We start from the raw sequence: 26862 nt of genomic DNA on the forward strand, positions 1-26862 counted from the left end.
TTCATAGCCAATTTAATGGATTTTATTATAATCAAAAATAATTGATTTTCCTCTTGGTTCCTCCTCTTCCTCCCTTATGGAAGACATAAAGAAAAAGCTAGGTGAGATTCTCCAGTGAATAGCTTAATAAACATCCAGGCTCTTTAGCAGCAAAACTAGATTGTAAGTGTGCTGGGCTAGCAGAAAGTCACTTGGTTCTCTTGTTGATCCATTACCCTTAGTAGTCATCCAGTTTCAAGCAAAATTTATTGTGTGTCTACCTGGGCAAGCTATTTTGCTGGCCGTCTCCTAAGAATTGGGGTCACCTAGCAAAGGTGACTAAATGAAGATGACTAAAAACTGAGATCTGCCTCCAAATAACTGCAGTTATTGTGTCAGTCCATTGTAGAAGACATAAATAGGCAAAGCTGTTCTGCTTCTAGCAGAAGTTGGGAGCCTGGAGGCCGCTCTCACCCAGGCCACTGTCGGGGACAGTTTGAAGATTTGAACATTCTTCAGTCATCTCATTGGTTTACAGTTACATTGCTAGAAACACATGCCCTTTTTCGCTACAGTGCACTCTCATATGTAGAGAAGCGGTACCCCATTCCATAGAGTGGCGTTAGTGTAATGTGGCATTAAATAAAACCCAGAACTGTGGTAGACCTCAAAGAAAAGCAATATCCTAAGATAGCTTGCAAATCTCCAGGTCACCAGCAAAGGCTGGAATCATAATAGGTGAGGGGTTATTCTTGCACAGCTTGAAAATAAGATGATGGGTTCATCTTCCAGCTTGTGGCACATAGCTTATTAACCTTCCAAGTGACATTCTTTGAGACATGACGACAGGGATAGAAATACTTTGCTGGATCTTCTCCATTACTCAAGATTCTCTAGCAGGGAAACATTTTGCCATTGTTCTGAAATATCTTTTCCTTTGGTTAATCCGCATTATCCTAGGGGGCTTCGCTTAGGAGAGAGATGAATTCCTGATGTTCCTTCCCTCTCTTTCGGTATGCTCCTTGCTCCCAGACCTTCAAACTGTCACATGGAATCTTTTGGGAGGACGCAACAGAAGTGGGCATGCAAGAGTGTTTGGAAACTGGACTGAAAATAAACCGCCCTCCTATAAACGGTTCTGTCCGGATTGATTCCTTGAGATGTGTTTTATTTCCGTTAAAAACTCAAAACTTTCAAACGTTCACTGTTCGTGTCTTAAAACTTGATGGGAAAAATATTCAACATCCGAGGCACTCAAGAAAAGCTTGAAATAAAAGAAATCAATTGCTGTCTGGACCGCTTTAGGAGGCAGGAGAGTCTGCAGGGTTCATTCCCAAGGGAACCTACGACGCGCTACGGGCGTTACAAAGCCTCTCCAAGCGCGGTTCTTTTTAGAAAACAGAAGGAGGAAAGAAGGGGGGGGGGGGGCGGACAGGGTCACTTCATCTCTCCCCCGTCCTGTGTGCCTAGAGCAGCCCTGGCTGCCCCGCTCTCTCCCAAGAACCCTCGCCCGCCCAGGTCCCGCTAGACCGCGTCTCCTTCCCCTCGCCACACGCAGTTCGTCCCCTCCGCCGCCCACGCTCCCCGCTCGGCCGCCCCCTCTCTTCCCGGCGAACCGGCTTCCCCGCCAAGGGGTCCGCCCCGGCCTCGGCCCTCCCCCGGCTCCGTCCGGCCAGACCATAAAGAGCCCGGCGCCAGCGGCGGAGGCAGCCGCTAGTGCGCTCAGCTCTGCACCGCCCCCGACGGCAGCCCCGGAGGCCGCGCCCCGCGCACCCTGCACCTGCGCCGCCCGCGGGGCCCGACGGAGGGTCAGCGCGCAGCTGGGGACACCGAGGCACGGCCAAGCCGCCTCGCTCGCGGGCGTCCGCGGCTGCAGGAAGAGCCAATATGCTGGCCCCGCGCGGAGCCGCCTTCCTCCTGCTGCACCTGGCCCTGCAGCCGTGGCTAGGGGCCGGCGCCCAGGCCACCCCCCAGGGTAAGTGGGCTCGCGCCGGGGCGGGGGCGACGAGCCCCGGGTTCCAACTTCGCGCTCCGCTTGGACGACAGGAGGGACCAGCTCCGCGCGCTGCTTGGCCCTTGGCTCCCAGGGCCTCCGTCGGTACTTCTCTGACCCTCTGGGGTCCGAGTCCCAGCATTTTGTGATTGGAAGTGGCGATTGGAGTACAGCATTTTCTGAGAGACCATTATCCAGCCATGAGACCACTTCCCTAAACGACAGCTTAGGGGATTCGAAACTTATTTTCAGTCCATGCAAAGAAGTGGAGTTCATTTCAGAGCTCACCCTGCGCTAGACCTCTAACACATCCTGAAATCCAGGTGGTATCCCCTGCGGTTCTCTCTGGCCGGCCATCCCCTAAGCCTTTTGCCCACTAAACTCCGACCCGGCGGGAGCGAATTTCCCGAGAAAGGCACACGCAGCTTTACTCTCTCTTTGCCCGGCTACTGGCTCTTTGCTGCTCTTTGGCCCCCAAAACCATCTTTGGGAGTCGGCATCATCTCTTGATTCCTGAGATGAATAGAGCAGGAAGGACCAGGAAGTCGGTGTTTCTCTTCTAGAGTTAAAAATTCGATAAATACTTTGAAAAGACAGCTGAATAATCTTCAAACCTCTGTGTGAAATGGGGTGAAAATGACCATTGGGCAGAATGCACTTAAGTTTAAACTGATTTTTTTTTTTTGTAAAGGTCAAAAGGAAGAAATTACTTAAGCAAGAAAAGATGTTAGGGCTCTAACTGGCCATCCAGTGATGACCTTCACCTGTTGACTTATTACTGCGGCATGAAATAAAGCTGGAAGGAGTCAAACAGGTTGAAGTGAAAGTTGTTCTTCCTCACAAACCCAGGGTGAAGCATGCCTCTGAGGGAAGTCTCCAATTCCTCCCTCTCCTATTGCAGTAATAACCCATTTAAACTTTGCATGTCACCAAATAACTCCTTTTGATTTCAGACCAGGCAACCAGAATAGTGGTTTCAGGGGGTAGGTAATAATACACTGCATTTAGTTTGCCTTGAAATATTGGAAATACTATAGTGTGTATTTATTCATTGTGACCTCTCTTCGAGGAAGGTAAGAAAGCTTTTTTTTAAAAAATTGAAGTGTAATTGGCACAGAAGGATATATCAGTTTCAGGTGAACATGAAACATAATGATTCCAAAATTGCATACATTGTGAAATGATCACCACAATAAAGCCAGTTAACGTCTGTCACCGTACGCCATTACAAAAAAAAAAAAAATGACTTTCTGCAATGGAAACTTTTGGGGTTTTCTCTCTTAGCAACTTTCAAATATGCAATACTGTATTATTAACTATAATCAGTATGCTGTACTTTAAATCCCCATGACCTATTGGTTTTATAACTGGAAGTTGGTACCTGTTGACACTTTTCACCCTTGCCTCCACCCCTACCCCCCCCCCCCCCCGCCACCAGTATGCTCACTGTCTATGAGCTTGGCTGCTTGTTGTTTTAGTTGCCACGTAGAAAATGAGATCATACAGTATCTGTCTTTCTGTGTCTGACTTATTTCACTGAGCATAATGCCCTCAAGGTCCCTCCATGTTGTCACAAATGGCAAGATTTCATTCCTTTCTTAGGTTAAATAATTTTCCATGATACACATATACCACATCTTCTTTATTCATCTATTAATGGACACTTCGATGGTTTCCATATCTTGACTATTGTACGTAATGGTTCAGTGAACATGAACCTGTATATATCTTCTTGAATTAGTGTTTTTAGGGTTTTTGGATGAATACCCAGAAGTGGAATTGCTGGATCATAAGTAGTTCTATTTTTAGTTTTTTGAGGATCCTCCGTACTGTCTTCCATAGTGGTTGCACCAATTTACATTCCCACAAACAGTACACAAGAGTTTCCTTTTCTCCACATCCTTGTCAACACTTGGTATTTCTTTTTGATAATAACCATTCCAACCGGTGTGAGGTGATAACTCATTGTGGTTTTAATTTCCCTGATGATTACTGATGTTGAACATCTTTTCATGTGTCTGTTGGCCACTTGTATGTCTTTTTAATATAATTTATTGTCAAGTTAGCTAACATACAGTGTATACAGTGTGCCCTTGGTTTCGGGAGTAGATTCCCATGATTCATCGCTTACCTACAACACCCAGTGCTCATCTGTATGTTTTCTTTGGAAAAAAATATCTGTTCAGATCTTCCACCCACTTAAAAATCAGATTCTTTTTTTGCTATTGAGTTGTAGGAGTTCTTTATATAGTTTGTATATTAACCCCTTATCAGATATGATTTGTCAATATTTTCTGTCATTCAGTAGGTTGTCATTTCATTTTGTTGATGGTTTCTTTTGCTGTTCAGAAGCTTTTTAGTTTGATGGAGTCCCACTTGTTTGCTTTTACTTCTGCTGCCTTTGCTTTTTGATGTTAGAAAGGAAGCTTTTCAGGGTGCCTGGGTGGCTCAGTTGGTTAAGTGTCCGACTTTGGCTCAGGTCATGATCTCAACTTTGTGAGTTCAAGCCCCACATCAGGTCTCTGCTGTCATCGTGGAGCCCACTTCTGATTCTCGGTCTCTCTCATTCTCTCTGTCCCTTCTCCACTCAAAAATAAATGAACATTAAAAAAAAAACAGGAAGCTTTTCAAAACAATTCAAAAGTTTTCTGATTGTACATAGGATTTGGCAGTTTTAAACTTAGGGGTTAATATTTTGTGTTGTATGAATTCCTGACATGTGAACACACAATCTCATGGTGTGCTGCAGGTATGGATTTTGCTGCTTCTTGGAGCTGCCTGTTTCATAGGACTCAGAATAAGGCTATACTACCTAAATAATCTGGTTAACTTAGTTGCTGTAGATTATCAGATTAAGTTAAGTTTCTGATAGATTGTTTTATTGAGTTAATTAGTCTTCCCATCATCAGCTCAACTGAATAATAATTTGTATCCTTTCTCCTGTGAGCTGCCTTGCTAGTCTTATTGGTATGTATTCAGTTGTCTTACCGTGGTAGTTGGACTGATTCGTAGTAGTAATTTCACCTCTAACAGTAGAAGGTTGTGCTTAGATCGTGGCACTATTAATGAAATGTAATAACATTAATAGAAAATTGTGTCTCATTTCCTTTTCAAAACACTCTCCAAACTCATTACCAACTAATCCCAACTCTGCCTCTTGAGAGAGAAGCCAGTGGGCTAGATGAGCCTTGAAGATTGAAATAGGGTAAATTTAGCTTGAGCTAAATCATGTGCATAATCCTAGTCAAAGCAAGACTCCAGAATAGCAAGAGTTTAGTGTTGAATGCAGTTCCCATACCTTGAACACACGTTGGCAGATGGCTTGTCCTGAATGGAACTTTTAGACATATTGTCTCATTTTCCCTTGTTCTTACTGATGGAAATGTAAAGCTTGCAATTCTCTGGAAATTAAAAAATTCTGTTTCCTTTTTGAAGTACAGTAGGCAATAGTCTTCATGTTTGGAGGTGGGGGGGAAAGGCAGAGGTCCTAGAAGGAACATAATAGATGTTTTGCTTTCCAGTATTTCTAATAGTAAATACATTATTTTGTAAGGTCCTTAAGTACATGGGAAACAATACATACCCAGTATAAAGACAGATAGTTTCTTAAAGAGTAGAAATTCTTGAGTAATTAGGGTTTTGCCTGTTTGTTTTATAACTTTTATTGATTTTTTTTCTTATTACAAAAGTAACACATGTTCATTGTAAAAATAAAAAATTGCATAAGCAAAAAAAAGGAAATAAATGTATAATTATATGACCCAGAGATAGGTACTATTCATGTTAGGTTCTGTTGTGTTGTCTTTCAGATGTTTTCATTTGGAAATATATATTTCAAGTGGGGTCATGTTACATGTATAGTTTTATGATTTTTTTCAATTCTTTATATCATGAACATCTTCCGTATCTGTAAGTATTCAGCTGCATTACTATTTTTTATAGATAATAATCCACTTTCGGGAGGGACTAAAGTTTATTTATCGAGCGCTCTAATAAAGGACCCTTAAGTTGCATCCAGTGTTTTGATATTATAAACAATAATTTGTTGAACAATTGTAGTGCTACAGGATGGCTTGGATGGCTAAAATCTCTTTGGTCTCTGTCAAGCCCTTCTTTCTCTGCTAAGGACAGTTGATGTTTTCATAAAAAAGTGCTATGGTAACAAGGCTTTGGTTTTCCACCTCTTCCAGTTAGATTTTCTCCCATTTTCTTTGGATATCTTTGGGTATCATTGTATTTTTTGTTTTTACAGTCAGATGGTGAGAAAAATATCTTATTGTTCAAGTTAGCAATTCCTTCATCATTAGTTAAGCATATGAACTGTGTGTGTGTGTGTGTGTGTGTGTGTGTGTGTGTGTGTGTGTACATACCACAGCCTGCAGGAACTTTGGCCTCTAAACCTTTTTTCTAGATACAGTAATGTGTATACACACATACACACACACACACACACACACACACACACACACACACAGTACTTATTTGCCATTGTAACTCTTTTTCTGTAAATTGTCTGTAAATTGCTTTTTCATGTTCTGTGCCCATTTTCCTTCTCTTTTTAAAATTTTTTTCTTTTTACTTTTTTTAGTTACATCTAAGTTAGTTAGCATATAGTGCAACGATGATTTCAGGAGTATATTCCTTAGTGTCCCTTACCCACTTAGCCCATCCCACCTCCCACAACCCCTCCAGTAACCCTCTGTTTGTTCTCCATATTTAAGAGTCTCTTCTGTTTTGTCCCCCTCCCTGTTTTTATATTATTTTTGCTTCCCTTCCCTTATGTTCATCTGTTCTGTGTCTTAAAGTCCTCATATGAGTGAAGTCATATGATACTTACCTTTCTCTGACTGCTGTGTCCATTTTTCTATTGCTTATTTTATTAATTTGTAAGAGCTCTTTATAAATTATGGATTCTATTACCCTTTTCATAACCAGATTATTGTATCTAGAAAACAGCTTTAGAGGCTGAAGTTCCTGTAGGCTTTGGAATTGTTCAAACAATATTAGTATAAACCAACAAAAATACTGAATAACTTCTAGTGAGTATTACCCATTTGGCCTTTGCCTTTTAATTTTTTTTTTTAATTTTTTTTTCAACGTTTATTTATTTTTGGGACAGAGAGAGACAAAGCATGAACGGGGGAGGGACAGAGAGAGAGGGAGACACAGAATCGGAAACAAGCTCCAGGCTCTGAGCCATCAGCCCAGAGCCTGACACGGGGTTCGAACTCATGGACCGTGAGATCGTGACCTGGCTGAAGTCGGACGCTTAACCGACTGCGCCACCCAGGCGCCCCTGGCCTTTGCCTTTTAAATAATTCTGTATGTATACTCTTAAAGCTCTCAAAAATATTACAAATATGTATATGTATCTATGTCTCTAGATAGATAGATAGATAGATAGATAGATAGAAAAAGAAAGAAAGAAAAGAAAGAAAAAAAAGAGAAAGAAAGAAAGAGAAAGAGAAAGAGAAAGAAAGAGAAAAGAAAAGAAAAGAAAAGAAAAGAAAAGAAAAGAAAAGAAAGAGATAGATGCATCCAACCTGGGGCTAGAACTTACAACCCTGACACCAAGAGTCTCCTACTCTACTGGCTGAGCCATCCAGGCACCCCATGCATCAGGATTTTTAACAGAGAAATATGGGAGAACTATATATGCACAAAGGGAACACTTGGGTCTGACAAAGACAGCAAATTGTTTGCTGACACACTGTGTCCCACCACATCCATTCTTTCTGCTGCATGCCTGGTATCATTTATCACTGACCTGGAAACTACAGTCAGCTCTGGTCCAGGGGGTGCATGAGAACCCTAAGGCAGGCATTTACTACTTGGAGACATAAGAGAAACAATGACTTGCATGCTCTCACCTGTCTCCCTTGTAGCCTTTAGTGCTTTTCCTGGTGGGCTTTTTCAGAGCCACTTCTTGGGCCAAATGTGATTTACGGTTTGCAAATTTAGTCTTCTCTTGGGGGTTCATGACCTAGTGATGATGATTATGCTGTATTTTTTCTGGTTCAAATGTCCAGCCACTGTAAGAATGATAAGGAAGAACTGGTGAGTTTAGCAATGTAAATGGTAACCGTGTTCATGTACGTTATATCTTACTGTCAAATTGTGCCCCCTCAAAAAAATGTTTGTCCCAAACTTCTTTCACTGATTATCCCTTTCTCTCCATTCTCCCTAGTCTTTGACCTTCTCCCATCTTCCAGCCAGAGGCTGAACCCAGCTGTTCTGCAGCCAATCCTGACAGATCCCACCTTGAATGAGGTCTATGTGATCTCCACCTTCAAGCTGCATTCTAAAAGTTCATCCACCATCTTGGGCCTTTACTCTTCAGTTGATGGCAGCAAATATTTTGAATTCACTGTGATGGGACGCTTAAACAAAGGTAAGCACATTTGCAGAAATCATTTTTCTAAGAATCTTCTTTTCCTATTTGAACATTTGGGACCTTCTTGCCTTGAGATGGTTTCCTCCTCCAATTTTATACTGATCCAACATTCATGTCAGTTTTCAATACAAAATTCTTCTGATTGTTCATTGACCTGTCTGGGGAGGATGAGTTGATAATTTGGAGAGAGGATGAACAATTGTTTGTGGCCAAAATGCCCTTTGACATTGTCCCACCTCCTGTTATTCTGAGTCCAGTTTGGGAAGGGACAGGACCCAGGACCATTAGGCCACTGACTTAGTTCAAGCTGTTACAACAAATACCATAGACAGGGTGGTCAAACAAGAGACATTTATTTCTGACAGTACTGGAGGCTGAGAAGTCCAAGATCAAGGTGCCAGCAGATCTTGTTCTTGGAGAAAGCCTGGGTCCTGCCACCTTCTTGCCATGTCCTTCCATGGCCTTTCCTCAGTGTGTGCCAGTGAAGAGAGCAAGCTCTCTGTCTTGCCTTCCTTAAAAGGAAACTAATGCCATCGTGAGGGTCCCACCCTCATGACCCAATTTAAACCTAATTACTTCCCAAAGGCCCACTGCCTAATACCACCACACTGAGGGGTTAGAGCTTCAACATCTGAATTTGGGGGGGGGGGGGGTGAGGGACACAAACATTCAGCCTCTAACAGCCACCCACACCATTCTTCTGTTCCCTCGGAAGCATGTGGCTTAGCAGACCTAACTCCCAGCTCTGCAAGAACCTCCCTGGACTTGATGCAGAGAACATACCTCAGTCAGTAGAACTAAATGAACAGCGTTCTTTTCCACCTGTTTCATCCCAGTTTACACAGGTCTGTCATCTGTTTGGTTGCTTTGCTGTCAAATGTTTCATTGTCACAGTGAGTTACTACAAATACTAAGAAATGGTTCTCAAAGAAACAGGTCACTATTTTTTCATCTCCTTCCCCTCCACCCATGCCCTGGGGACAACACCTGTTCCTGCTTATTGAGGAATGTGACAGATACGTGTTCCTGCTGCCTCATGATTTTAATAAAAAAAGGGGGGTACTGGTCCTTCTGGCTAGATGTTATATTTATTTCACTTTGCTTTACTTCAAGTGCTTCAGACTCTCTATCAGATTTTAATTGTGATTGAACATTTAATTTTCAGATATTAGGAGCTGACAGAAATTCCTAATTCTTAGCTTTCATAGGACTACAAAGTTAAAAGCAGGAAGGAATGGGTTTTTAATTCCTTGTATGTCAAGTCCCAACCACCCCCCTGCCCCTTCCCTCCCCACTCATATGTGCTCTCTCTGTCTGTACCTCGGGCCTGTCAGGGGCTGTGTTGAGGTCCCAAATAGTGAAGGGAGTCTGGGGACATGGTGACATGTCTCAGCTTGGTGACAGAAGGGCCTTCTGTGGAGTGAAAAACTCTGCTCCTAGCTTTTCATCCTCACTGAATCTCCCCCCTCCATTTTACAATTGTCCAGTATGCGTGAGCCCATTGTGGAAAATCTGTGTTGCCTGGAAACACAAGGCAGCACATTTCCCAGAACGGATTCTTTTTGTTGACTCTATATGGGCAGAGGTAACACCAGATAGTAAGATGGAGAGGTAAGGGTGTTTTTAGTGCTTCCTTTGAACCAGCAGTCATGTGATTCAGCTGTAAACACCAGTTGATCTCCATGTTAGAGGAGAAGACCCCAGGGTTGGATGAACACCTCTCCACCTTTCTGGATTTTGTTAGAAAATGAAAATTAAAGGAAAACAAAGAGGAATTTATACCAGTTTGGAGAGTGGACGAACTTGACATAGAGAATTTTCACTGGAGCAATAGAAAAAAGTATAGAGAGTTGCCAACACGGTGAATCTGAAGGTTCTGCGAAGGAGCAGTAGCCTTCAGACTGGAACGAGAAGGAGAAGTGACTGGGTCCATCAGCTCCATGGAAGAGACGGGGATGTGATTGTGACTCCCTGTCGAGGTATTTGATAGTGGCTGTGCAGGCCTGACCTGGAGGGTCGAGGAGAATCATCTACCTTGAAGGTGAACCCCAGTCACTGTCTAGGGATCTAGATGAGCTCCTACAGTAAAGTGAAGTATATTCCGTGAAGAATGTGAAGCACAAGTTGGCCACTGAGCTCCCTGCTTCTACAAGTCAGTGTTTGCATGGCCGCCTCATTATTGTTCATAAGCATAACTTGGATGGAGTTAGGCTGGATGGCAGAAACCTTCAGTAGCTTCCCATTCCAAACTGAATAAGATACAGATGTCCCTGCTGAGCTGTCAGAACTTTGTGTGGCATGATCTCCCAACCAGCCTTTGCAATTTATCCCTTCTTCCAACCCTCCATGCAGCCTGTGCTTGAGCTAGATGGACTAGTTACCATTTCCTGGGCCCACTCATGCGGTCTGTCCTTCTCTATCCTTTTACTCTTGTCCTTTGCTCCCCACTGGTACCTTTCCTGCATCATATACAGATACCAAAATCCTAAAGATGCAAAACCGTTCTCAAATTCTTTCTGACATCTTTTATTACGATTTCTACAGAAGGTACTAATCTTAGTTTGCCTTGTTCTTGAATTCTTCTCTCCAGTAGGTTGTAAGCTCCCTCAAAGCGGGAACTGAGCATCCCTGAACTCACCTTTGTGTCTTTTGTAGCCCCTAGCACAGTGCCTTGTACATAAAGTAGCTCATGAGCAAAGTGAATAGAATAAATGGAGGCTGTGAAGAGTAGCCTTGTTTATTAAAGAAGATATATACTGTTGTGAAAATTCTGGAAGTATACAATGTCTGGCACATAATAGTTCTGGCTCAAATGCATTAATGAATTTTGAAGACCATTTGGATGAGGACATAGGGAAATGGACTATTTCTGATATAAATGATCTATCAGATTGTTGGTAATACAGGTGGTACAATCTTGGTAGAAATAAGCGTTCTACAGAAATCACCTGGCTGTACAGAAGATCTGGTTGATATTTTTCTTGTACCTGGCATAGAAGCAACCTTCCAGTTAGGATTTTGAGTTTGAGTCACAGTTAAATCTCTTAACAGCTCTGTCCCCATGAATATGTCTCTGAAGTGCTTAGCTTTGGTTTACTGTCTCTACAGTGGGGTTGATTGATTGCAAGAACTGAATTATATAAGTATACTTTTTATAGACTGTGAAGCTCAATAAAAATTTCAGGTTCTTCCACATGCTTCTATAAGATAGGTAGAAAGAAGAGGAAGAGAAAGATCTCTGTTTTTTTAGGGGACTGTCTTCCAGAGAGGATTTGGTGAACTCTTGGCTTGCCTTGATGAGACCTTTACCTTTCAGAAAAAAACAATAAGAACTGCTTCTTTAGTCTTAGTTTGTTTGCCACAGAAGAACAACTTGGGGGGTGCCTGGGTGGCTCGGTCGGTTGAACGTCCGACTTTGGCTCAGGTCATGATCTCACGGTTCATAGGTTCAAGTCCCATGTTGGGCTCTGTGCTGACAGCTCAGAGCCTGGAGCCTGCTTAGGATTTTGTGTCTCCCTCTCTGCCCTCCTCCTGCTGACAATCTGTCTCTCAAAGATAAATAAACATTAAAATTTTTTTTAAAAGAACAATTTGGTGCTGTGGAAATGAAGGGAACCCCAAGAATTTTCAGTAATAACTAGACAGTCAAGCTCCTTAGCATTAAGATAGGACATGTCAAATAGTTCAGAGTAATGGTTCACAGAGAAGTCTGTGGGCTAAAGAGAAACACAGTATAAGAGAGCTAGATGAGTTTCAAAACTAGAATTCTGGAGGCACCTGGGTGGCTTAGTCGGTTAGATGTCCAACTCTTGATTTCAGCTCAGGTCGTGATCTCTTGGTTTTTGAGATCGAGCCCCATATCGGACTCTCCACTGGCCATGGAGTCTGCTTAAGATTCTCCCTCTTCCACTGCCCCTCCCCCCCTAAAAAAATTAGAATTTTGAACCCAGTAATGAAGGGGGAAAATGAGGTGCCTCAAACATTAATAATAATATTTATGGGCCCATCCAGTGTCCCAAGACTGTTCTAAAGGCTCAAACCTCATTATCTCTTGTGATCTTCACTGTATTCCTATGAGGTGCCCTTGAATTGCTTGGTTTTAAAATGGTCATGTATAGAAAATGGAAAGAATATTAGTGAACTTTAGGACAAACTCCTGGAGGGTTATATTATTACTCTTGTATCTTGGGATTACCTGGAAAAGAAAGAGCTGGGATTATTTAAAAGAAAATGAGTTCACTAAAAATAAGTCATGCAAACTTTTTTTAAAGTAGTTTCTAAGCTGAGAGATCAAAAAGATGCTGTGAGCATAATGTATCTTGATATCTGAAAAGAATTTTTTGAAGCTACTCATTATATATTTCTGGATAGTATAAAAAAGAATAAGCTAGATAAATAGTACTATTAGGGGTTAGTAAATTGTTTTACAGCAAATCTAGTGGTTTTTGACAAGGCTCTGTCGTGGGCATTGAACCGTTCAGCGTATCAGTGACTTAGGTGAAGGCATAAATAGTATTTTATCATGTCTGCAAATGGCACATAGCTAGAGAAGACCGTTGAACATGTTGGATGCCATCATCAAGTTTAACAAGGTCCTACCAGTCTGCCACATATGCCACAATCATATGAAATTTAACAATAATAAATGTAAATCCATCACCTAGGGGTGAAAAGTAAATTGCCAAAGTACAGGCTGTGGGAGAACTATCCTCAGAGGTCTAGTCAACATTAAGAACCAACTAGTGTTAAGCACAGTGCCTGACACTTAGTAGTTGTTTAGAAATGTTTGCTGAATGAATGAATGAATTAATTAACAGATGCACTAATGCAACAGTTTTTTAAATCTTCTTAAGGGGTGCCTGGGTGACTCAGTTGGTTGAGTGTCTGACTCTTGATTTCAGTTCAGGTCATGAAACCAGGGTTGTGGGATCTAACCCCGTCTCAGACTCTGCCCTGGGCAAGGAGCCTACTTGGGATTCTCCTCCTCTACCCTTCTCCCTCACTTGCATGCTTTCTCTAAAAATAAAAATTAAAAAAATACATATCACCTGTCATCATTTAAAAAAAAATCTCCTTAAATTTTAGACTTCATTAATCCATTCACATGGCTGGATTAAAGGAGCTAATAGTCCCACCATACTCCTTCAGGACACGTGACACAAGGGCACTCTCAAGTCAGAGATTACCGTGAGGAGAGTCACCAAAACAACAGCCCTTTGGACCTCAGTTTTTATGACATCACAAATCAAAATGTTAAAGGATCTGGAGAAATGAAGGAGCCAAATAGAAGACATGAGAGAGATGAAAGTTGCCTTAAAATATTTGAAGAATATCATTTGAATTAAGGATAAGACTAAATCTGTCTATAGTTCTGAAGAGCACAGTTAGGACTCATTGCTGGAAGTCAGAGGGAACAACAGATATTGGTTCTGTATTAGGAAAATCTTGGAGAGCAATCCAAAAGTGAAATGGGTTTCCCTACAAAGTAATTAGTTCCTTCTTCCTGGAAATGTGCTGGTAGAGGCTAAACTCTTATTGAAGGGATTTGTGAAATGGGATATTGAGCTAGATAACTTACAGTGTTCATATTCTGTGGCTCTGCTAAGACCAGAAGATTCCATGGGTGCTTAAGGAATTGCTTTGGAACTCCCTCCTATAAAATGACCTTGGGATTTTGTGCGCACTCAACAGGTTTTGTCACCTACCAGATAGTTGCACACTTGAGGAATCTCATAACTTCTCAAAATATCAAGCCCTCTGCAGATGTTTAATATAATTACTGTGCTTCCTTTCACTGGATGGTTTCTTTGCAGGGTGTGTGTGTGTGTGTGTGTGTATACATGTACTCTGTGTACTTTACATTTGTTCAAACTGCTATAAGAAAATTTCAAAACCTCCACACGGCATTCATCCCACTTGGGAGTCACCCAGGGTACTTTCAGGAAAAGCAATTTGACGGCTTACCTTTTATACGTATTTCCAAAGCACTAAAGTTACAAAGACTCCGTGTATAGGGCATGAAGATAAATAAGCAAAGGCAAACAAGAATATCCATCACAAGAGACATTAATGGCAAGAAGACTTTTTTTTTAATGTGCAATTATTTTAAAAGAAGAGGAAAGGTTGACAGCAATGGCTTTCATCAAATATTGAAAAGTGCCAAAGAGCAAAGCCATTTGCCAAGCAAAGCAGAAAGCCCCGGACTACGGCTTCACGAGTTTGCTGCCTGCGGGCCAGGTCACTCTGAACTCTTTTGCCCAGGCAGACAAAATATTATCATTTCCAGTTCTTTAAAGCTGGCGCCCTACTTCATTGCTCTGACATTCAGTACATCATAATATTTTTGACTACCAAGTCCACTGTTCCGAAAAGCACCCTTTGAAAATTCTTTTCCAAGAAAGCAGTATTTCACATCTTCATTGCTTGGGTTTGCTCTTTCATCTTTTGCCAGTCGCGGAGATGGTATTTAATCAGGCTAAGTTACGTGGTTTCTGTGTCAAGCTGGTAGCCAGGCATGTAAATGGAGCTATAAAATCAAGCCCCAAATTGTCTGGGATACAAAGATGCTAAGTTTAGAAGGAAATAAACCAGTAGAAAAAAAAATAAACCAGTAGAAACTGCCCCTCATGTTGTTTAAGAGATTGTGGGTTAAAAAAAAATCAGAGTGGATACATGAATACTCTATTTTTCATCCAATAAATAGCTGTATTTTGCGTTTTCAGATGCTATGGTATGTGAGAAAATTGATAAAAATTAGAATCCTGGCCCCAGACTTTATGCTCTAGTAGTGAAGATAAGAAATAAATACAAATAGATAACACTAATACCTACATTTGCATAGCAGTTGGTAGTTTTTGCATTTTCTTATTTGACCACCACTGAAAACCAAAAGAGATAGAAAGGAAAACTCTTCTTAGCTGCATTTAATAGTTTAAGAAATGGACAGCTAACAAAATTAACAGGCCCAGGGTCACATAGCTATTAAGTATCTGAGCCAAAACTGGACTCTGAGTCCTGGAAAAGTACAGCTGGAAAAGTCCCGACAAAGTGTTACAGGACTAGGAATGAAGACAGCTGCCAGCCATTGGGAAGAAGGAAGACTTCGGGAAGTCGGGTGCATTTGAGCTGGATCTTGGTTTCAGATGAGTAGCCGTGATAGATCAGGAAAGAAAGCGGTGGAGCAGAGGGCACTCCACACAGAGGGAAAACCTAATACGGGTTGTTCAGCTTGGCTGGGTAATGAAGGCAGGGGGAAGGTTGCAGCTAGTCCTGGGATCAGGAGGTTAGATGTTATTTAGGAACTACTAGGGAGCTATTAAAAGATTTCAGTTGCTTGCTTGTGTGCGGCTTTGAGAAGGCAAGAACTTGGTCAGAAGAGTCCTTTAAGGAGCTCAAGCTGTCGGTCTAGATAAATTGTGCAGAGAGAAGCTTTCGGTGGGAACGTGAGGCAGGAATGTGGTGGACAAAGCCAGTGACAGAACAGAGTGGAGACAGAAACGCCGTTTGAAGAGGTGCGGTTTTCAGGCAGTTATCACCAAACTGGTTTCAGCTAGTGGTGAGTGAAGAGGGAATAAGAGAACGCAGTGTGCCGCAGCTGAAGAAACAAAACTGTACCGATGACTGTTTTCCTGAGTGTGGTGTTCCTGGAGGTGGCGATGGGCAGAGGTGTGGTTGACCCAGGAGAAGACCACTCTTAGCAGCTTCAGGGGACTGGCTTTGCACCCCTCCTGGAGGGGGGGACCTGATTATGTTATTACCTCTGTAGTATCTCCCCTCCATTTTGCCCTCTCTGCTGTGTGTGTGTGTGTTGCATTAAGATAGGGCAAGGTGAGCACTGGAAAAGGGGGCCGGAGAGAGGGAAGCAACTATGTCTGCCCTCTCCTGCTCCAACGGTGCTGTCTCTGGAGAAGGTCGGAGAAACTTCCACCCCGCAGGCTGCAAGCTCCTAGAGCCAGAGCTTTAGAATGTGTCTCAACTCAGTGTGACTGATGTGACAACAGTGAGTTTCCTGAGCAGGTGCCTGTCTGCCCTCTGGGGTAGTCTTACTGCTCTGAAGATAAAATAAGTATTGAAGCACTGAAGCATTGAAACTCCTTACTTTGCAATAAAAAAGAAAAATGAAAAATGGAAGCCATAAGAGAAGTGAGAATCACTGGATCAAATATGAAGAATGGTAAATGTCAAAGCACTTGATAATTTTTCTGCTAACGGACATTTTGAAGATGGAAGTTTCCGTGATTCTTCTTTTCCTTTTGTTTCCTCTTGCCATTGTCACAAGATCTAGGAGCATGAGGAATTTGTCATTTCAGCACTGTGCTGCAACACAAAGCCAGGCAGAAGTATAGAATCCCCTTAAATAACAGCATGAGCACAACAGTAGGTTTTGCTCTCTGCAGTAGATATTGAATTGCCCCTCTCTAAACTTCATAATTTATATATGGAACACTTTCCATGCAATCATTTTATTATTCATTGAAAGTTCATGTTCACAACATTTAATGTGCACCTGCTATGTGTAAAGTGCTCCACTGGGTACTATTTATAAAATTAAACTTAGTGATTCAGTTATGAAAATAAATCATGGCCCACATGCCCTGGAAAGCCTGTTAAAAGCAGGCAAGATGCCCATGAAAATATGTTTCCTTTGAATTCCACAGAAATCTCAGTTTGAGGAAGAAAACCAAGGCTATCTGTTTTAAGCCACTGTGTGTATCCTCTTAAACTGTTAATTTGAGGCACTGAGGTTGTGGTGTGAAGAGAATAAGGAGATGTTGAGTATACATGTCTATGACCTAATTGAAGTTTGGTGTCCCGAGTGGTATTCTCACTGGCCTGTAAAACTCCAGGTATTTGTAAAACTGTTCAAAACAATAAAGAAATGAGCTCTGAAAAGTTGAATCAGTCCATAGGTTTTGACCAATTTTCTCCCTCTTTTGGGTACCATATATGCCTTCAATTTCCAGCTGTGCAGTTTTTGTTTAAATTCTGAACAACATTAAATAAAGAGGTAAAAATTCTGGCGTATCCCATATTTATAATGCCTTGAGAATGTCTACTCATGTCTGCTTTCTTCCCTCCCATTCTTTCTCTTCATACCACCATATATAAAATACTATGTTTTATATTAGAGTCAGAGAAAGGTTTTTTAGCCAGTCTGTCCTGCCAGGTCTTACCAATTGTTTTCTCTTGGTAAGCGAGTGGTGGTGAGCACATAGGATCTTAAAAGAAGATCTCCTTACTCCTCCTGGCATCTCTGGATATCACAGAACCTAAGGCTATCTGGCCCTCTCCAGTCATGGTCAAATGGAAAAACAGATCTGGGCAGATTTTAGAAGCGGTGGGAATATCCACCTAGATGGCCTTATACATTTGGAGGAAGTCTTCAAATAAATCCTGAAAGTTTCATAGTGGTGATTATTTTTTCTGGCAGTACTACAACATCAACAGGCTGGTTACTCCACGGGGAGGCACCAAGTTGGCATTTACACTCTTCAGAAAAGGTACCTGTGGAAAAATAGTCCAAGTCACTTGCTACAAATCATGCAGCTTGACAGCAGCACAGTCTGGGTATATGTACGTAATTCACTTCTTCTTAATTTTTTTTTTGTATACTATAACGCGTGTTTCTTGTGAAAAAAATTAGACAATGAGGACGAGCAAGAGGAAAACATCATCCAAGCACCCACCAATGACCGTATTAAAGTTGACATATTTCCTTCTAAATTTCTGTATATTTTTTTCTGAACGAAATTATACTGTGACTCCACGTGTTTCTCACTCCACAAAATACCAGGACTCTTTCTGTGTTTTTAATGCGCACCTATTCCATAGTATCCCATTTCATGATTACACTAAAATTAAAGTAGCTAGTGCACCCTCTCTTTTTATGCATATATGTTGTACCAAATGTTTCTTACATATTCCTGAAATGATTATTTCTGGCAATGAACTGGAGTTTGGCAATGGTACCTATGGATGAATTTGGAGGCGTTCTTGGGTCGACTCACTAAGCCCTTAGAAGCAAATCGGTTTGCTCCCAAGACCAAACTTGGGTCTTTAGAGCAAACCTCACCCGATGGGCTTTAACTCCCAAAGGCTCAGCTGAACAGATTTCAGCTCAGGGCTCAATAAATTCAAGAAAGTAATGGAGTAAAAAGCAAGACAGAAAACCAGAATCTTAAAGTTTGTAAGAATTTTTATTTAACAAGAAGTGGAAATGCTTGAGCTTAAGGATATATGTGAATAGATAGCTACCTACATAGAAAAAGAAAAAATCAAACAAAATAAGATAGTAGATCTTCTTCTTAGTCCTTTTTTTGCAACCATGGATACCTTAGGTTTTCTGAGCATTGTTAAATTGAAGATGGGTTGCAGAGGGACAGTATGACAGATAATACTCCATTCAATATGTGTTTACAAGGGCCTAGCCATAGTTCGCATTCCTTTAGTCATGAAATAAACCACTCTCAGTTTCTTTTTTTTTTTTACTTTTTTTTTTTCCAATGTATGAAATATATTGTCAAATTGGTTTCCATACAACACCCAGTGCTCATCCCAAAAGGTGCCCTCCTCTCAGTTTCAAATTCTAGTCTTGCCACTTAGGTGTCCTTGTGTAAGTTCCTTCACTTACCTGACGTTCACTTTTGTCATCTGGAGTAATTCCACTTTGATAGGGTTGCAGTGAATAGAAATTAAGTGTTGAAAGCAACGAAGGGCAGCACCCAGCTCCATTGTAGTGCTTAATAAATGAATTGGTAAATTAATGGATTTATGCGTTCAGGAGCTTATTTGGATTTCAATTGACTTTTGATGGATTCTGCTTGCTTATTGTACTTACCACTGTCTGAAATTGTTTGTTTTCAGATGTGCTACTTAGTGTCTGTCTTTCCATGAGCACAAAGCATCCTCAACAACAGAGTGGGTTACAGGTGTCTAGAATAATGCCTGGCACACAATGTGTTGAATATTTATGGTTCCAACTTGCTTGCATTCTTTCTAGTAACCCAGCCTTGTGACCTACAGGCTGTTTAGCAGAGACTTGCCCTTTCTCATCCTTTTCTCATCCTTGGTTGATATGTGCTTGGTTCCAGCTGTACTCCGTTACCTGAAGAACGATGGGAGGATTCATTTGGTGGTTTTCAACAACCTGCATCTGGCTGATGGCAGGCGGCACAGGGTCCTCCTGAGACTCACCAACTTGCGGCGAGGGACTGGCTCTGTAGAGCTCTACATGGACTGCACCCAAGTGGATTCTGTTCACAATCTCCCCAGAGCCTTTTCCGGCTCTTCCCAGAGTCCTGAGTCCATTGAATTAAGGACCTTCCAGAGGAAGGCACAGGTAGAAACCCATAAGCCATTCTCCAAAGTGGAAAGAGCCCAGGCTCAGGGAATGCAGAGGAGTATGCTGAGGTCATGTGTGGGTCTCATTCTGGATGCATAATTAGCATTACCTGTAGAACTTAAAAACCTATTGAAAGAGGGCCTAGGCTCAAGGCAAATTGAATTAAATTCTGTAGAGGTGGTGCCTAGGCCTGAGTATTTTTAATAATACTGATTCTAGGGGCGCCTGGGTGGCTTGGTCGGTTAAGCATCCAACTTCGGCTCAGGTCATGATCTCACCGTCCGTGAGTTCGAGCTCTCCGTCAGGCTCTGTGCTGACAGTTCAGAGCCTGGAGCCTGTTTCAGATTCTGTGTCTCCCTCTCTCTCTGCTCCTCCCCTGTTCATGCTCTGTCTCTCTCTGTCTCAAAAAGAAATAAACGTTAAAAAAATTTTTTTAAATAATAATAATAACACTGATTCTAATCAGAAGCTAAAATTGAGAGCCTCTGAAGTTGGAAAGGAAAAGCAAAAATTTAAAGAACAATCTTAGAGGGGCCCCTGACTGGCTCGTTTGGTAGAACATGCGGCTCTTGATTGTGGGTTCTTGAGTTTGAGCTCCACATTGGGCCTAGAGATTACATAAAACAAAAACAAAATCTTAGAGCAATAGGATGATCTATTTTAAATCTTTCTATAATTTTACTGTTTTTAATGAAAGTGACAAAGAATGATTGGAAACTCCAAGCACTAGGAACATTTTTCATGTGTCTTATTAGAGCAATCCTAGCAAAAAAGACCTTACTGCCAACTTAGTTCCATGAGGCCTTAAAAGTCTCATCACCCCTTTTCTGTTTTATGATATGTTGATGGTATTTTTTATTATATCATGGCACCTCCCCTAGAAATTGCCACATATATTGCTTTTAAATTTTTGTGCCAGGAAATAATGTGTTTCCTATAAAGAACTAGCATTCTTTGTCCTTCCCATTTATTATAACTGGTCATAGTTCTTGAATTTTACCTTCCATTGATGTAGAAGTCAATGCCAAAATCAGTAACTGTGTTCATCTGTTACGGCCCATAATGTTATCTTCTGTGTCTCAATCTTCATTTCCATTTCTACTTTATTTGTGTGTATTGTATGTGCTTTAGTTACAAGCTGCTCTGATCCCTTTGTACAAAGAGACTGGGTATAAGCAATAATTTCCGTTACAACTAGGAATGCTGAGAAGTTTTACATAATAATATAAAAACAATGAATCTGATACTGGAATTTTGTGTTTGGAGAATAGGAAGCATTTTTCAAGCAGAAACTGCAAGAAAGCTAAAATGCAAGGGTTCTTTTGTTTTTGCAGAAAAAGAGAAAAACACATATAGACTTAGTATAGATTTTTCTATAGAGAAAAAAATAGTGAATAGAGAGATATGCAAAACTTTATTTCTGAATCCCCAAAGTAGCCCAAATAATCAGAATGACAGTCACAAATTGTGTCACTGACCATTTCAGAATTTAGTGTGTACCACTAAATAAGTCAATTTCTAAAAGCCAGGAGTCAGCCATGTCAAGGTCATGAGAAACTAAACTCATTGGAATTTTTCCAAAAGTTCTAAATCCTTAGACTATCAAAGACTACAGTATTCTATCTTCATAGTCACCTTCTTATTTATTCAGTCAGCTAACAAATAGGCATATTCTAGGTGTTAAGTAAAGCATAGTGGGCAAAACAGTCATGGCCCCGCCTCCATAGAGCTTATAGCCTGATGTCCAAAACAATATCTGTTACATAGCATTTGTTGCGTATTAACTTAGCAAAATTAGAAAACAGAACTACTCTGAAAATACTTAGTGTCCTTGTTTTATTTCTTTATTACTTATATATTTTTTAATTTAAATTTTAATCAACATACAGTGCAGTATTGGTTTCAGGAGTAGAATTCAGTGATTCATCCCTTACATACATCACCCAGTGCTCATTATCACAAGTGCCCTCCTCAATACCCATCGTCCATCTAGCCCATCCCCCACCCACCTCCCTCCATCTACCCTCAGTTCTCTGTTGTTAAGTGTCTCTTGTGATTTGCTTTCCTCTCTGCTCTCCCCCACCTTCCTATATGTTCATCTGTTTTGTGTCTTAAATTTCACATATGAACATCCTCATTTTTAAAATAAGGATGATACGGGAATGCAAGCTTGTACAGCCACTCTGGAAAACAGTATGGAGGTTCCTCAAAAGACTAAAAATAGAACTACCCTGCGACCCAGCAATTGCACTACTAGCCATTTATCCACGGGATACAGGTGTGCTGTTTCGAAGGGACACATGCACCCCCATGTTTATAGCAGCACTATCAACAATAGCCAAAGTATGGAAAGAGCCCAAATGTCCATCGATGGATGAATAGATAAAGAAGATGTGATATATATATATACAATAGAGTATTACTCAGCAATCAAAAAGAATGAAATCTTGCCATTTGCAACTACGTGGATGGAACTGGAGGGTATTATGCTAAGTGAAATTAGAGAAAGACAAATATCATATGACTTCACTCATATGAGGACTTGAAGAGACAAAACAGATGAACATAAGGGAAGGGAACCCAAAATAATAGAAAAACAGGGAGGGGGACAAAACAAGAGACTCATAAATATGGAGAACAAACTGAGGGTTACTGGAGGGGTTGTAGGAGGGGGGATGGGCTAAATGGCCAAGGCGCATTAAGGAATCTACTCCTGAAATCATTGTTGCACTATATGCTAACTAATTTGGATGTAAATTTAAAAAATAATAAAATAAGGATGGTAACTTTACACTGGCAGTTAACATAAACTTTTTCTGTCACGAGTATACAATAATGAGTAGATTAAAAATTATAAAATAGGTGAGGAAATTGACTTTGCGACTAGAATGATTGATATCAACCAATAATGTGAAAGTATGATTCCAACTACCTGATAATCAGAGAGTATACTGTTTATTCATTCTCCTAGCCCAAGGAAATCAGGGTCTTTGCTAAAACCTGGAGCCGAGACATCCTAAAAACAATAGCGTTTAAAATTGAGATCAGTGTCTTATTTATTACAGTCTAAACTCCATAACTAAATTCCAGACCATTCTTAAGAGGTGTCTGCCACAAAATAACTTGTTTACCATGAAAGCAAAAGCCTTTCCTCTTCTCGGAGACACCTTGATGAACCCTCAGGCCAAGTTGGATGCCAGCATTTTCCTAGGTTATTGGCTACTTCCATATTTGCTTCAGTCAGAAGGATAGGGCTGGCAGGTTTTAGGAAAAATCAAACCCACAAAATTATGCAAGCTGTCAGAGTCTAAGTATACAGGGCTACTTACTCTGTTATGAAAATTATGTGAGTATGCAAGCACATTGGTTTTTTTAACAGTGTCAGCAATGTGTGGTATGAATGTGATTTCTTCCAGGATTCCTTGGAAGAGCTGAAGCTGGTGGTGAGGGGCTCACTGTTCCAGGTGGCCAGCCTGCAAGACTGCTTCCTACAGCAGAGTGAGCCACTGGCCACCACAAGCACAGGTATGGGCTCTTGGGCAATTTGCACACCTTCATCAGTACAGATAAACCCTGAGCCCCCAAGTGGGCTGGCTCCCATCACTGAAAGGTGAACTTCAGTAGAGCACAGGTACAGGATGTGTCTACAGAAATCAGGCTCCTGTGCCAAAGAGCGGGACAAGAAATATTTCCATTGTACTTTTATTTTTATAACTCATGAATTTGGGCTAACAGCCAATGGCATCGTTATCATTTTTTTTAGGTGAATTAGATGAATTACCCCAAGTTAAATTCCTCTCCTCGGGTTTTTGTCATGATGATTCTCTGGGAAACCATTTGCTTTTGAGCCATGGTAGAAATGTCTGTTAGTGGCTGAATACTCCTTGCCTTTTGCTATTGCTACAGGAGACTTTAATCGGCAGTTCTTGGGGCAAATGACCCAACTCAACCAGCTCCTGGGAGAGGTGAAGGATCTTCTGAGACAGCAGGTAACAAGGCCACAGCATCAAAAATCCCTAGTCCTGTCAAAGAAGCTCATCATACGAGCTAGTGGAGCTGCTGAGGCAGCAGGGGCAGGGAGATGGACCTGGAGGCAGACCTCAGGTGGCCCCATGCGGCCCACTACCCCGGAGGTCTGTTCGAAGGGCTCTGGAAGTGGGGGACAGGTATGTGATGGCTCTCCTTGGAGCCATCAAAGGCTACATTAGCACTACCTTAAGAAGTGTTTACTAGATTGCTACACATGGATTCTTTCATTCCTGGATTCTATGTCAGATACTCCTTTTCCATCCTGTTTTTCCCTTCCCATTTCTAAAGGTCAAGGAAACATCATTTTTGCGAAATACCATAGCTGAGTGCCAGGCTTGCGGTAAGTGCTGTTCTAGTAACTGCTTCCTCCTGAGTTGGACGAGCAGGTGAGGACTGATGAAGGGCCATGGAGTGAGGCTACACTGACTATGGTTTCTGGAGGTTTGGCACAGAGTTGGAGGGAAGGGAAGTTCATTGGAAAATCAAATAGCATTTTGAATCAGCTACGTTTTTCTGGTGGTCAAAAAGTCTGCGGATTATTGGTTTTCCTCTAGGTCCACTGAGCTTTCAGTCTCCAACCCCAAACACGCTGGTGCCCCCTGCATCCCCAGCGCCCACGACATCCTCGACACCCCCAGTGCGCCGCTGTGATTCTAACTCCTGTTTCCGCGGCGTCCGATGTACTGACACCAGAGATGGCTTTCAATGTGGGCCCTGCCCTGAGGGCTACACAGGAAATGGGATCACCTGTTCTGATATTGATGAGGTAAAAGTTCAGCTTCCCCGGGACAGGGGCTCCCTAAGTATCTTGTACACACCTACAGCTTATGGAAAAGGAAGCCAGGTTGATGATGCTGGGATGACATGGGCTGTTCTCCAGGTGACATAAATACTCTCCCTCGTGAATCCTTAGCGACCACAAGACCATGAGCAGCAGGATGAAGGAGGCATGACACCTGATTGTGGCTCTGTTTGTAATATCTCCTCTCTGTGTTCCCGGCTGTTCTGCTGGGCCATGTCACTATAATGCTGAGATTTGTACCCCAGCATAGATTATTTCTCTCATGTAGTCAGTGTTACAGTTTGGATTTTTCTACACTTGTGCAAACACAGGAGGGGGAATATCTGCGTGAGGGTATATTTCAGGGGTTGCAACTAACTTCTTCAGGTTAGATGTGCAGAGGGGAATCTCAGACCAGCAAAGCCTGTTGAGGAGATCCTATAACCTGTGAGTAACCAAAAGTGCTGAGGGATGGAGCCAGAAGGACATACAGCAAACACAGGCTGTTTGGCCGGCTTGCAAAAGCCTCTAAAGGAGATTGTTTCAAGACTGTGGTTAGCCAGTCTTTAGTCCCAAAGCAGTGTTCACAGTAGGTAGCAAGACTGCCACCAGAATATGCCTTTCCCCTCCCACCAAGCCAGAGGAGGACTAGAAGGAGAAAGAACGGTGCCTGCAAAGAGGTAAGGTGTGTGTGCATACACACACACACACACACACACACACACACACACACACACACTCACTCACTCACACAGCTCCTTCAGGCTTATGGTAGCACTCAGCTGATTACTTTCCCAGGTAATAAGCAATTAAGATGGTCTGTAGTAATCCTTCACTTGGAGAGACGTCTGTACATGTTTCACAGAACTGCATCTGGTTTTTATCTGTGAGCTGGAATTTTCCTCCTTTTGAAAGGGCAGGAAGTGGTCATGTTTTTTACATTAGTTGAAGCGGTTAAAAAAAAAATCAGAACAAATCTCCTAGACTACCAAGAGCCTTAGAACATCCGTGGACTCTATAGGGCATGAAGGCAGGCACAGACCCTAATAGATCACATCTTGTTGAAAAAAGCAACAGCTACCCTGGCCTTGTCTTCTTGAGATTTTTTCATTTGAGAATTTGGTTTAGTAATGCATTTAGATTCATCTAACAGCCACCTGACAGGCAGTCCAGGAACACTGTCCTTCCATGGTGGTTTTAAGTTACAAGGTAGAATATCAGAGAATTTACACTGGGAGGTAGACTGATTATCGTTAAGGACCTTTTCCACTTGGCCATGCCGTTATTTGTAATACAGTAAAGCCCACTAGAAGTTAGCCTTATACTGTGTGTGTCTGAGATTCCATCTATAACTATGAAATTAGAAGCCTTTATATCCTTTTACCATCTTGGTCACCAAGAAATGGACAGTTAAGTAAATAAGCATGTACAAATAGATGAATGAGAATTTGTGTTTTCTCCATGTGGCTAAAGACTGGTTTTTTTTGTTCCCAGTGCAAATACCATCCCTGCTACCCAGGTGTGCGCTGTGTGAATTTGGCTCCCGGCTTCAGATGTGATGCGTGCCCCATGGGCTTCACAGGGCCCATGGTACAGGGTGTTGGGATCAGTTTTGCCAAGTCAAACAAGCAGGTGGGCTGAAGTTACGGTCTTTCTACTCATTTTTTATCTTAATTACCAACAGAAAACCATGGGTTTGTTCCCACCTCTTTCATTATAAGCCTTTACCTCCTTGAACAGCCAATGCCATGTGGAATGTCATGGTGCACAAAGGACAAATAGGGAAGTTTTCCAACTCATTTCTGAGTATAGATGTTCATAATATCTAGTAGGGAGGAAGCTATTAAATCAGGATAATAGAGTATCACTAGGAAAACAATAGAGTATCACTAGGAAAACTAAATATGTGGTATGATTTCAGACTTACTCTGTTAGCCATTGAACGTTTTGTCCTGCAGAATAACTTGAGAATCAAGGAAACAAATAAAAGCTTTGAAAAATTAGGTCACTTTTATAGAGTCATTGTTGCTGATAAGAAGCTGTTTTAGAGATGAGAGGATTTCAAGAGTAGAAATAATCCCCTGAGGAAACCCCCCTTCTTCTTATATAAGCTATAAACTGCCATAAAGCACTTGAGCACTTTGTGACAGTCTCCATTTATTTCCAAATGTTCTACTATATCCTGGCCATTATTTAACTGACTGACTGTGAAATTCTTTTTGATGTCTTCAGCCCTTAAAAGTGGTTGGTCTATAAATATATTTTACTACCTTAGGGAAATTATTAGGTTTGAAGAAGGGCAAGGGTTCATTATTTCCCATCTGCCTATCAAAGGATTCTAGAGG

The 26862-nt window shown here is 41.6% G+C and overlaps 1 protein-coding gene across 1 annotated transcript in view; it reads left to right on the top strand.

Annotated features, from left to right (window-relative positions):
* Positions 1-1719: 1719 nt before the first annotated feature.
* Positions 1720-26862, top strand: part of THBS4 (thrombospondin 4) — a 43674-nt gene continuing 18531 nt past the window's right edge. Inside the window, exons 1-8 of the mRNA XM_003981108.6 lie at positions 1720-1954; positions 8160-8363; positions 19457-19704; positions 23124-23232; positions 23614-23696; positions 24025-24076; positions 24291-24502; positions 26012-26149. Coding sequence (XP_003981157.2) covers positions 1867-1954; positions 8160-8363; positions 19457-19704; positions 23124-23232; positions 23614-23696; positions 24025-24076; positions 24291-24502; positions 26012-26149 — 1134 coding nt within the window. The 5' untranslated portion in view covers positions 1720-1866. The remainder of the gene's footprint in view (positions 1955-8159; positions 8364-19456; positions 19705-23123; positions 23233-23613; positions 23697-24024; positions 24077-24290; positions 24503-26011; positions 26150-26862) is intronic.

The sequence above is a fragment of the Felis catus genome, chromosome A1 (genome assembly GCF_018350175.1).
Source record: "Felis catus isolate Fca126 chromosome A1, F.catus_Fca126_mat1.0, whole genome shotgun sequence".
Lineage (NCBI taxonomy): Eukaryota > Metazoa > Chordata > Mammalia > Carnivora > Felidae > Felis > Felis catus.